Source organism: Pyrus communis, chromosome 3 (assembly GCF_963583255.1).
Source record: "Pyrus communis chromosome 3, drPyrComm1.1, whole genome shotgun sequence".
NCBI lineage: Eukaryota > Viridiplantae > Streptophyta > Magnoliopsida > Rosales > Rosaceae > Pyrus > Pyrus communis.
Genome location: NC_084805.1, coordinates 28385141 through 28398387, shown reverse-complemented (window position 1 = coordinate 28398387; position 13247 = coordinate 28385141). Strand labels below are relative to the sequence as shown.

At 39.9% G+C, this 13247-nt stretch overlaps 1 protein-coding gene across 1 annotated transcript; it reads right to left on the bottom strand.

Annotated features, from left to right (window-relative positions):
* Positions 1-337: 337 nt before the first annotated feature.
* On the bottom strand, positions 338-1887 carry LOC137727364 (uncharacterized). Its single transcript, XM_068466237.1, has 2 exons — positions 1183-1887; positions 338-790 (listed from the first exon to the last, which is right to left on the bottom strand). The coding sequence occupies exons 1-2, from the start codon at positions 1793-1795 to the stop codon at positions 387-389; spliced, it is 1017 nt and encodes a 338-aa protein (XP_068322338.1). The 5' UTR covers positions 1796-1887; the 3' UTR covers positions 338-386.
* Positions 1888-13247: the final 11360 nt, after the last annotated feature.

Genomic DNA, 13247 nt, shown 5'->3' with positions numbered 1-13247 from the left:
AAGTAAATATCGCCTTGTCCTAAGAAAAACTTCAAATTCAATCATTCAGTGAAGTCCAAATCATGATATAACAAAAAGCTTACAATGAAGTACACTCTTTTAAAATTTCTAACTTTCCTTTACAGTCAAAAAGAACGAAAAGGAAAGAACAATATAAAACGGTTTCTTGCTTTACAGACCCACACGTCTTACCCTTTCCCTTTCCCAAGACAAAAAACAAAAGCAATCCTAATTAAACCCTAATTGTAATTTTGTTCATCTTTTTTTTTTTTTTTTTTTTTTTCTGGTTAAAATTAATTCCAACCAAATACTTTTTTTTTTTTTTTTTGAAAAAAAACCTATTAAATTATAGGGGGAAAAGAAAAAAGTTTGAGCAAATATGTGTATCAATGGCTTCCAGGGTTGACCATCTTCATGTACTGATTCAAAGACTTTTGTCTCTGCAGCCTCATTTCCTCATTGAACTTGTTTATGAACTCTTCCGCTCGGCGGTTCAACTCGTCCTGACTCAGCGACGGCTCTTTCCTCAGCCTCCCTCCACTTCCATCTACGGCGGCTGCACCTCTCAGTTTCTGGTTGCTTCGGTCCTTAAACGTCTCTTCCTTCGCCATCACTGGCGTGTCCACCGCCGAAGTCAAGTCAACGTTTAACTGACAGCCGCGGTTATGGAACGTCTCGGACTTCTCCATGCGCCTGCTCAACGTATTTGACCGACCTTCCGTTATCGCCTTCCACGTGCTCTCCAGCGTGTCGTACTGTTTTGGCTTCGCCACTCTCAAAGGCCTCCCACCTGTGAAATTTGGCGGTAAGAAGTTAAATGTCTACTTTACCCCTTTGTGCTAGAGCACCTTTTACTTTTCAACGTATCATATATAAAAGGACTTATTAGACATTATTCAAACTTTTATGCCGTTACTTGTTTACCTGATAACAAATGTTCGAAAATGTTTTTCAGATAGTCACAAACATTTTCGTTTCTAAATAACTAAAAGCGTTAAAAAGTATTACAAATATTTTAAAATTCTAAAAGGACTTATCAGTTTCTTCGAAAAGCACTTTTAAATGACAAGTACTTGAATTTTCAATAAAAGTTTTGTTATGCTAGCAAAAGTGCTTCTTATTAAAACAATCTTAAACTATTTAAACATAAAACTAGGGTTATGAAATTGAAAATGAAAATACCTTCAGGACTGGATCTAGCCGGTTTCCGGTGACTGTATCTCGCCGAAACTAGAGGTCTCTTCACGGGCAAAGCAATCTCATCGGACTCCGCCATACTCTTCGGCGGCGAGATCACAAGCTTATCTTCGTATTCGCGATCATCTTTATTCTGAGCCACCTCAGGCTTTGCTTCTTCTACGTAGCCATTGCTCACAAACGCAGACGTCGACTCATGAACAACCTCAGGCTCTCGATACCTCGGTTCGTAAACCGCCTCCGACCCCGGTTTGATCACAACCGCAGACGTCAGCTTATGAACCTTCGGCTCTCGATACATCGGCGCGTAAACCGGCGCTGGCTCCGAAACGCTCACCTCCGACTCCGGTTGAATCTTCGGCTGAGGCGACCTGCCGTAGCCGTCGAATCTGGAGGAAGCAGCGATGGTGATGATGATGCCGTTGACGAGGAAGTAGAGGTACGGAGGGCGGAGCAAGAATCGGAATGAGGAGCACATGACCGAAAAGTTGGAGGCTACGAACTCCGCCGCCATCGGAACGGAGATCTTCATGGCCAGAGCCCACGCCACAAAGCCGCTCGAAATCAGGACAATCTTCAGAGAAGCTAACCAAGACATTTTTGATTAAGTAAGATCTTAATCAAGTTTAATTTTGATTAGTTGGTGACTGTTTGAGAACGAGTGAGAGTGAGTGAGAACTGGAGATGTGAGCACTGAGAGGTGGTCGTTTGAGAGAAACTGAATTAATGCATGGGGAATATATAGAGAAGGAGAGGGAGGGGCGCGTATTTTGTGATGGAACTTGAGCCGTCGGATTTAGACGAGGAGTGATCGATGGGTTGTGATGAATTAATGCATGGGGAATATATAGTGAAGCAGAAGGAACGCGTATTTTGTGATGGGACTTGAGCCGTCGGATTTAGACAAGGAGCGATCGATGGATTGTGACTGAATTAATGCATGGGGAATATATAGAGAAGGAGAAGGAAGGACGCGTATTTTGTGATGGGACTTGAGCCGTCGGATTTAGACAAGGAGCGATCGACGGTGGATTGTTGACTCGGTGCGCAAGGATGACCCACTCTTGTTGCCTTGTTGTAGGAAAAATTTTTAGTTGTGACGGGAGCACAAGTGGTATACTATGGTGGGAAATCTTATTTTTTTAAGTTATTAATTTTTTAGCACACATATCTCACCATTTGTTTAAAAAATTTTAGTTGTGACTGGAACATAAATGATACACTTCCACATAATGGCCCATGTTTCAAATTAAGTAATCATGATCTAGAGATAAAGTGATTAGCTGTAAATATATATGGGTTTAAGTTTAAACATGTGTGGACCACTTCTTAATTAAGCGTAGTAATCATGATTTAGAGATAAAGTGATAAGCTGTAAATATTTATAGGTTGTAAGTTTAAACATGTGTACATGGAGGCACCGCCACTTCCGAATTAAGCGTGCCAGCGTGGGCATTACATGGTGGCAATTTGGCAAGTTGAGTTTCCATTTCACACGAAACTCAACCACTTCTTTTCTCTCTAATTTTCTTTTCAAGAGCTTAGGGGGGTTGTAGTTAAATAAGAATTTAGATAGATTTTAAAGGATTTTAAAAGATTTTAGAATCCAGGTGTAGTCAATTAGGATTTTAAAAGAATTTAAGAGAGTTCATTCAAATACATGGAGGATTGAGCATTTTAAATTAAGGGTTAGGAGAACTTGACATCCGGAAAACATGGAGGATTTGGAGAACTAGGCATTTTACATTGGATGGCAAGGTATTTTAAATTAATGGGTGGAATTTGTCAGGGAGAACTGGGTAAAGTTCTTAAAAAAAAAATTTCAAGTTTTTTATTTATTTTTAATCTTTATTTTCTATTTAAAAAACAATTCTTTAAATGACAAGAAATCTCTCAAAATCCGTTCAAATCTTTAATCAAAATCCATAAGAATGCTTGAAAATCCATTTGAAAGTTGTAAGGATTCTACAATCCTTTGAAATCTATCACTTAACAAAATCTTTTAAAATCCTGTGAAATCCAAATTGACTACACCCTCCTTAGTTTATGGTCAGTTTGTTTCGTCGTTGTGCATGATGTTCTATCTTTCTTATATACAGGTTACACTGAGGAAATCTAACCGATTATAAGTTCTCATTGACCATGGCCTCCAACAACCAGGCTATCTACCAACTTTAAGTTTTTAACCCCTTGCATAGGTTCATGCATAGATTTGCGTTCAATAATCTCAAGGGCTTTCACTTCGACCTCGTGTTTAGTTGCCACTGTTGAATTTGGAACCCTAAGCAAACTGCCGGTGATAAGCTGCATAAAGGTGAGGATGACGTCAAGTCATCATGTCCCTTATACCCAGAATTACCATTTAATTTAATGTTTAAGTTTTTAATCTCAAATGTGACAGCCCGTTCCGGAAATTTTTAAAACGTACACGTGAAAAGACGATTTTGCCCCTAGCGTGATTTTTTTTTTTACGTTGTATGGTTGTTTTGAGCTTGGTGTGGCTGGTTTTGCACCACACACTTCCCCCACACATTTCCTTCACCCTTTCCCTGTCCCTGCACCTGTCCCGTGCCATTTCCCTTCCCCATTTTCCCCTCCATTTGTACGGACCTACATAGAAACCACCCAAATCTTCACAGATCGAAGAAACAAAGTACATATTCATGCTCGTGAGGTCCGTAGAAGTTCAACCATACCCATTTCAGGTAAGGATACCTTCGTTTTCACGTCGAACTCGGGATACCCGATTTTTGTCATTGTTCATGCACACGTAAATTCTTATGTTTTTGGGAATTTCAAGCTTGTAGGAAGCTTGGTGAGGTCCTTAGGAGGCTCGGGGTGGTTCGTTTGAAGGTTTTGGACGTCGGGATCGTGAGTTTCGAGGTTGGCCGGAGTTGGTGGTATTTTTCCGGCGAGATTCCGTGGATTTTAGCACTTGAAAGTGGTATGGATTTGTTCCTCTCGTTGTAAGCTTCATTTTGGTACCAATTTTGTGAAATTTGGTTGAAAAAACGAAGAAGATATCACGATTTGAAAATTTCCCAGTTTTCCGGCGCCGAAGAAGACGACGGAATATTCCGTCAGTTTGGACGGAATATTCCTAACGGCGTTAACGGAATATTCCTGACGACGTTAACTGACGCCGACAGCGTGCCTGCGCGTGGGGGGCACGTGCGACGGTGAAATTTTTTTTCTAAAAATATGGGGATGTTCCTGAGGTTGAGTATATCACGTTGGTGTATTCATACACCCCATTTGAGCATTGTATGAGAAGTTATTTCCTAAGGTTGGTTATGTGTTTTAAAATTAACGTTTTTATAGTTGTTTCGCATATAGGTGTGACCTATCCCGAGGACGAGCGTGGTCACTCGAGGCAAGGGGTTACGATCCTTCCACATACCAGTGAGTGGGCTTTTGGTTTTCCGTATATACCTATATACTTATACTTTTCCCAGAAAGTGAAATGAAATGTTTATTCGTTTATATGTCATGCTTATTGTTTGCCATTTATTTACGCATTATGAATCGCATATGTTTATATATGTTTGGTGCTGCGGACGCATAGGTAAGTGTCAGGTGAGTTATGATTTATGTTTACGTTCAGTAGTGATTTGAGATGCATAGAGAGCTCATAACCTGCACCCCCGGTGTTAGTGCTCTCGCCCAGAGTTGGGCACAGTCCTTCACGTGATGTTCACCTCCCGCACCACACGCTCATCTTGGATCCAAGTTAGGTGCACAGTCCTGTCGTACAGACCACTTTAGGTGGTTCCGACTCGTAGGTGACCCGCGATTATTCACCCAGCCTTTACGTGATCGTAGCACTTGAGCGTACTTATATTACACCCATACTTGTCGTACAGACCACTTTAGGTGGTTCCGACTCGTATGCAGGTATAGTTAGTTAGATGGAGATTTGAGCTCTAGATTCAGTCATACAGGTCACGTTAGGTGACTCCGGCTGACAGATTATATGGCATTGACTTGATATTCCTGAGCACTTGCATTCTATTTAGAGGCATTTGACTTGGCATATTTCGGAGCATGATTTATATACATATGTATATTCTATTTTTCTGGGAAATATACAGGTTTTACGGCGAAGGGTTAGAACTTGTTTATGAAATGGTTTTTTTTTAAAAGCTTTGTTTTTGCCCACTCACAATTTTGTTTTGCGTCCCTCTAGGTTTTAGTTGGCTAGCACGTTTGGTGGCTTCCCCGAGGATTTCCCCGGCATATCTGACAGACGATCACCAATGTAGGACCACCTTCGGGTGTGCTTTTGTAGTGTCGTTTTCTCCCGGACTGCATTAGGTCTTCGCGCTCTGAACCTTGTGTTCACACTTTCGCTTGCACATAATTGCTTTTACCTTGTGTAAAGCTGTTTGGTTTTTATTCATTCGTACTATTTATATATATTATTTTTATTATTATTTTATTAGCTTCCGCACTGTGCACATGGTTACGTCACTTCCACGTGACGGCCAGCATGCCCTTATCTCGATCGGGATGTGTCATCAAATTAGTTAATCATTTAAAAGGTAAGTTTTCCCGTTTAAGTATAACATTTGTACATTATAAAATAGCGGAAAGGGATCCTCTCCGGATCCCTTCTACCAAATCCACACAATCAATGAATTTGGGCCCTTAAAATTTGATCTAACGGCTAAAGTTATTACAACTTTTAAAGGGGCCCCCTGTTTTTAGCCGTTAAATCAAATTTCAAGGGAAACTATATAAGCCCATAGCAAACTTTGTCCCTCACCGATGTGGGACAACTTGTCTTTCAAATTTCAACTTTCAACACGCCCCGGCACGTGTGGCCGATTTTCAAGCTTACACGTGGACAACAACTGGGTGACGTGTGAGCACATGTGGCCTTTGGGCTTTCACATGAGGGACAAGCTGCTCTGATACCATGATGAAATCGAGGTTCTACCATAAAACCGATTGACTATATGGGAAGTAGCCCAAAACCATATAAGCCCATAGCAAACTTTGTCCCTCACCGATGTAGGACAACTTGTCACTCAAATTTCAACTTTCAACATTGATTGGGTAGATTTGATGAAAGAGATTCAGATCGCATCAGACAATCAATCACTCTATTAACTTGTTGGCGAATATGGGTAACAGAACCATCAATTGCCTTTTTTCAACAACTCTTCACCGTTCATCAACTCCATCTCAGATGTGTTCAGACCTGAACGAACAATCGCCGAAGTTACGAAGAAAATGACCTTTTTAACTCTTTTGTTTGTTTAGATCCCAATTTATGTGTAAAGGGGGTCACAATCTTCTTTTTTCGGATTAAGGTAAAGAGGACTGGCTTTAGGTGACAGGAAAGTTTAGTAGTATTTATCAAAAGTAAAAGGCATTATTTTGGATTCTTGGAAAGCATAATTTTGAAATCTTTAGAGCATTATTTGACTGTTACTTAAGGATTAAGATCATGAGAGCATTATTTTGAATTTTTCTTTTGACAAACAGTAATGTTAGTAGATTAAATTGTTAGTTATTAAGGAAGGTAAATCAATAAGGATCGAACTCGTACCAAAGTACATAAATATCATTACTTTTCACCACTACAGTAAAGCGCATACGCGCATTACTTTGAATTCTTGAGGGCATTATTTGACGTAGTAAGATCATGAGGGCTGGTCCAATGGGGGCGGAGACGCTCCTCCATAGTAGCTGGCCAGTGGCGGGCACCACTTGTTTTGTAGCTTTCACGAAGTGTACCTCTAAACCGATCACGTAACCTTGAGCTTTTGGCACTGGATCCTACGGCTGAAAGATAATAAGACTATTTGTTTGGTCAACTTGATTAGAATAATGTTGACGAATCTTAACCATTTGATCCTTGGAGATGAACTTAATCTGCTCCATATGGCATATATGTGAAGCGGAAAAGGTATACAATATTAGAGTATCTTTATAGGAAATGTCAAAATGTTAAAATGTCAAAATCAACAATAACGGTAAAAAAAGCAGCATCAATGTTTTCCAACCGAGAAGCCAAATTTGACATCACCTTCAAATTTGACATCAGCTTCAATTTTTTTTTAATTAACTATTAAACACTTTTTATTAATTTTTTTTATTGGTTTAAAGCATTGACTTTTAATTTATTTTCATGCATTGTTTACATATTTTTTTTATACCTTTTAATTCATTTCCTTTCATTACCAATGCAAAGAAAATAAATATAAATTTTTATTTATGTTTAAAATTTAATATATCGGGTGGAGAGCAAAACTTTAAAAAATGTCAAAGTGGCACATAAGCTGTCAAATTTAAATTTTATGTTTAAAATTTCACATCTTCTTTGGAGATGGTCTTAGCGGTTTATCATTAGTTTAGGAGAAGAAAGTGATGAGAGAGACTTTCCTACACCTTCGGAGTGCCAACCGTCATGTTTATGATATTGTGCCGTATGTTTTATATATATCTTTTCTACATAGCATTATATCATTGATAGGCGTCATGGTGAGATCTCAGAGTGTAAGTCTTTTCTGAAAATGATAACTAATTAATAATTTAACATAGAAGCAAAGAGGTACTGAGGTGGTTGGTGCTTGACATCTCAACTAAATACACTAGTACAAAAATCAATTTGCGCGACGGAAATTTGCACGACGCATCAAATTTCGTCGCCCAAAGTGTGTTTGCGCGACCCTATCCTAAACGCGTCGCGCAAAGCTATTTTGCGCAACGTACTTTGCGCGACGAAGACGACGTCGCGCAAAACAGCTTTGCGCGACGAATACATCATCGCGCAAAGTTGCATTGCGCAAAAGACGTTTGCGTGACCCCTATATGCGTCGCGAAAGATTTTGGCGCCAAACGAAGGATCGTTACCGCTTTTTTTTCCAAATTTGCGCAACTAAGGCAGAAACACGTCGCGCAAAATAGCTTTGCGCGACGTAGTTGGGAAGGCGTCGCGCAAAACAGCTTTGCGCGACAGAGTTGTACCTACGTCGCGCAAAGTCCTTTTTTTTTTTTTTTTTTTTTTTTAATCCCTTTTGCTTTTCTTTTGGGGTTCTTTCATTGCATTTTCCTTTATGGTATCCACTTGTGTAAATATTTGAAATTGACGATCCAATTAGTTCATTGTATTCATATAGGGTTAAAGAGTGTAACTGTAAAAAATCATCAAAATCAGAGTTAAAATAATCATTTGATCGTGATTTTTTCGTTTATGGCCGTCGAAATAGTGTGTCCCATTACTTGATTTCTGAATGTTTGTTTTTTGCGATTTTGGCGTATGCGATCTCGAAGCATATACAAATAAGTTTGACGGTCAGATTGTTGAAACTAGTTTCGTACAATGCGTTTCCCATCAAATTCAATGGTATATGTATTTACTAAGTAGATTTCAATTTATTTATTTTGTACTCATAAGCAAAAAAAAAAAGGACTTGGCGCGACGTAGGTACAACGACGTCGCGCAAATATGTTTTGCGCAACGTAATTGTACCCACGTCGCGCAAAATCCTTTTTTTTTTTTTCCTTTTGCTTTTCTTTTGAGGTTCTTGCATTGCCTTTTCCTTTTGTGGTATCCACTTGTGTAAATGTTTTAAATTGATGATCCAATTAGTTCATTGTATTCATATAGGGTTAAAGAGTGTAGCTGTAAAAAATCATCAAAATCAGAGTTAAAATAACCGTTAGATCGTGATTTTTTTGTTTATAGCCGTCGAAATGGGCCAATTTGAAGCCATGGAAGAGTTATAATAAGTTATAATAAGTTTTTGTTGTATGATTAAATTTCAAGAGTCCGAATCACTTAATCTACAGGCTGATTAAATTTCAGTGAGCAATACACTGAATAAAATAAAGCATGTCCATTGATCTCCGAGAAATTACAAGTGCGTACAAAAAAAAAAAAAAAAAGATTGCTCATTTGTGAAAATCGTCTCCGGCCCCTTCTCTGGAAGTGTATCAACCGTTGTAAATTCCATCTTCTCTTTGGTGATTGCATTGAGGCTTACTCTTGAACGGGTTCTCCCATCGTTGATTTTCCTTTGTGCTACTCTTGAGCTGGGCAGCAGGATTCCTTTGGGTCTCCCCCGAAGGTCTGAGCTTCCTCTTCTTATCTGTTTCTTTGTTCAATCTTTCCAATTCGTATTGAAAAGGGTTAGAGGATAGCTCAGCATTTGGGTCTCTACATGCTTCAATGTATCTTTTTCCCCTTGCCTTACTTGCTCCCCCTTGCAGAAGTGGTCCCTTCTCTGGAAGTGTATCAACCGTTGAAGATGACTACTCGAGAGCAACGCTAGGTAAGCAATCAGGAATAGATTCCAGGCAGTTGGCTCCAGATCGGAAGACTGGCTCCAAGTGCCGGCTGATTGCTTCTTTCACTTTGCCATGCGAGTAAGAACAAGGACAAAGAAAAGGACAGGGAAAGAGCATGATATGAGATACATTTGCTTTTGACCTTGATGATATGAGATACCTTTGCTTTTGAAGAAGCGGTGAATGAATCAGCGCATGTATTTCCTCCTGGGTCATATGTACTCCAGGTATCTGGTATCATCTTTGGGGAAGAAGAAAAATTTGAGTATTTCAAAAGGCTTTGCTGGGAGTGCGCCCTCAGAGGTGAGGGAGAGTTGGTGGGCATTTTCTTCAAGTCTGCCTTGCCATAAGAGACGAAGGTCGACAAATATAGGGATTTTCTGAATAGAAAGTGGTGGTACTGTTCTTTTACCCTTGTCGACAAACGTTTCTTCGATTTCTGAACGAACGGCTCTTCGATTTCTGAACGAACGGCTCTTCGATTTCTGAACGAACGGCTCTTCGATTTCTGCATGGCAAAAGTAGTCACGGGTGCGGCTCTTTTGACAAAGCTTCACGTGATTTGCGGAGGAAAATCCGGCTCTCTGAATAGGTGGACGCATCGCCTTGGCATTTTATAGAGTTATCTATCACCACAACAAACACACTCTGAAGAATTCTCATTCTTGAAAATCGACTCCGGCCCTTTGAGAATTAATTTCATCCACCCCTTCTCTTTGAACACTTTGAAAAAATGGCAAACCCATCAAACCTTAGCTTAGAATTAAGTCTCAGCAGTGATACGGGCGCGCCGCGTCAAGGTAATGTATGGCGCCCTTCTTTCCTATCTTCTAACGGTCCCCTTACACGTGAAGACTCCGTGATCCAGGACGCCACAACAGCTACAATAGTAGCTAGGAACCTCCTCACTCCAAAAGATAGTAGGCTGCTGTCAGGACGGTCCGATGAGTTGGCCGTTCAAGAGTCCCTCGCACTTAGTGTTCAGTGTGCGAGCTCTGTGTCCAATATGGGCCAACGCCTACTTGCCCGCTCCCGTCAGGTGGAATCATTGATGGCAGAGGTGGAAAGTCTCAAGCAAGAGATCAAACTGCTTAAGCATGAGAATAGAAGTTTGCACGTGCTTGCAAACAACTATTCGACGGGCATGAAGAGGAAGCTTGATGAGCTGCAAGAATCCGAAGGTCGGATTCAAAGTGACCGTCAAAGGTTTTCGGCTTATCTCCAGAGGCACCTTTTTCCTGGGTCATCCAGCATTTGTCCAAGTATTGAGGCCTCGAATGCTCTATATCCGATGCCTTCCGCTCCGATGCCTTCCGCTTCAATGCCTTCCGCTTCAATGCCTTCTGCTCTGATGCCTTCCGCTCCAAGAGTTTTGCCACGTAGTGGGGCTTCAAGCAAACAACCTTTGTGAAAGTTACATTCTTTTAATTTTTTTTTTTTTATTTTTTTTTTAATGCACATGCTTTTTTCATGGAATCTCGTCAAGTCAAGGTTTATCCTAAACCTAATTAATCAACTTTATTTATAGCACATTGACGGACTCTACAGCTTAATCAACATATACCACTCTTATTTAATAATTTAAATTGTGATTCTTTAACAATGACAGAATAATTAATATATACTTTACAACTTAGAAAAATAAGTGCAAAAGAAAAGCGGATTGACACTTGGTTAAGCATAAGCCATGCAAATCCATTAGCATGATTAGGATATGCCATGATTAAAATCCATGGAAACTCTGTCGGTTCTTTGAAAACAACGTGCCAGAGGACTCCAATTCGGAAAGATATCATCTTCATGTCTCTTCTTCTACAGCCTGTAGATTAAGTGATTCGGACTCTTGAAATTTAATTATACAACAAAAACTTATTATAACTCTTCCATGGCTTCAAATTCACCTCTAACTAAAAAGAAATTAGTTCCACATGTTTAACTAAATCCACCTATTTTTTTTTTTCTTTACCTTCATCATTGCTTCCCAACATCATCATTGCTACCTCTTTTTTTTTATGCCGTCCATCATTTCCCTCCTTCCCGTGAAAACCCCAGTTTTCCTGTTTCCCTGTAACTAGGTTTTCCCTCTTTCCCTCTTTATTTCCCTCTTCCCTTTTTCCCTCTTTCTTTCCCTCTTTCCCTCCCGTATAAACCTCTTTCCCTCTTCCCTTTTTCCCTCTTTCTTTCCCTCTTCCCTTTTTCCCTCTTTCTTTCCCTTTTTCCCTCCCGTATAAACCTCTTTCCTTTTTCCCTTTTTCCCTTTTTCTTTCCCTCTTTCCCTTTTTCTTTCCTTCTTTCCCTCTTTCCCTCTTTCCCTCCTCACTTTCTTCTCCCGAACTTCCTCTCCACTATCGATCCCCCTTGCACAAAGGAAGAAGACAATGATTTTTTTCAGGACCTCAAGGTTTTATTTCTCCATCTTTTTCTTTGGTTTTTACGATTTTTCCTCTCTTTAGTTTTGTTTTCCCTCTTTTCAGTATTTAATTCACTCTTTAGTTTTGATTTCCCTCTTGCAATCGACTTTAATTTGTAGAAACATGCTTATTCACTCTTTTCATTCTCTTTGCTTCTTTGCAGATTTATGAAGAAGGATTTGACTTTTAAAAATCACTTTAAGCACTAGAAAATTTATCTTCCATTGATAGGTTTTCAGAATGTTGGATACCAAAAGTTGAATCAATTATATCAAATTGGAGCATGCATGATTCCTTTGTCGCATTTGATCACTCGTCGTCGGAGCGTGACCAATGCGCCTCCCACATTATCAGCATCTACTGCTCCAGGCGTGATTGGGGAGCCTACACCCCTTACTGAGGCTACTCCTACGGCGTCTCAGGTGCCCGTATCATCAACATCATCAGTGTTGGTTCAACCTCTCAATGCAAGGCGGCCTCACCGTCGCCGCCGCGAGTTGGAGCCTGGTGATCACGCTTCCTCCTCCTCCGGAGTCGATGGTGGGGCCTCCCAACCAGGTAGTTTTTTTTCTAATTCTCACTACGTTGTAATTTTTTTTCTATTTTAAAACTATTATTTTATGATTGTGAAAATTTGTTGGATTGTGAAAATGTGTTGCGGGTTGTGAATTACTCTTTTAAGGTTTTGGGAAATGATATACTATTAGGTGAGGTTTTGCCCAATTTTCTGTACAAATTTAAGCTTTTTACCATTTAAGTTTTTTTGGGCAGCTAAAAAAAACACCAGGGGGCCTAATCGAATGCTAAAGGAGGCACATGTTGTACGTATGTCCGCCTCCTTGATCAAGATTGCATATGACTCGCAACATCGTGGAGCGGCTACCTCACAGCAGCATAGCAGCGTTGTTACTAGCTGTGGTTATGTTATTCGGAATTGTTGTCCTATGCGGTGGGAGTCTTGGGCACAAATTCCCGAGGAGACGAAGAAACTGGTGCGAGACAAGTTGTCGGTTAGTAAAATAATTTTTAGCCCTTATCATTTTTTTAAAAAATTTTGTTTACAAATATTATAAACCAAAGTATATTATCTTAATATTATTAAATTTCTTAATATTATTTTATTATTTTTCATATTTGTAGGTCAATTTTGATGTTAAGGACTTATCCCCTGAGGTTAGTGCCTACTTAGAGGGGACCTTAGCAAACCGGTACAAAGATTGGAAGAGCGCTTTTCACACGCATTTTCAGCTATGGGATGATCCGGAGATTGCTCGCCTAGAAGGTTGCCCAAACGAGTTGAAGGACCGGCCAGAGGATTGGGAATGGCTCTGTAAACATTTT

Bases quoted from the DNA above. Each gene is read 5' to 3' on its own strand.
- LOC137727364 (XM_068466237.1), bottom strand. From the start codon at position 1,795: ATGTCTTGGTTAGCTTCTCTGAAGATTGTCCTGATTTCGAGCGGCTTT. The intron at 791-1,182 runs GTATTTTCATTT...CAAATTTCACAG, and splicing joins GGCTAGATCCAGTCCTGAAG to GTGGGAGGCCTTTGAGAGTG.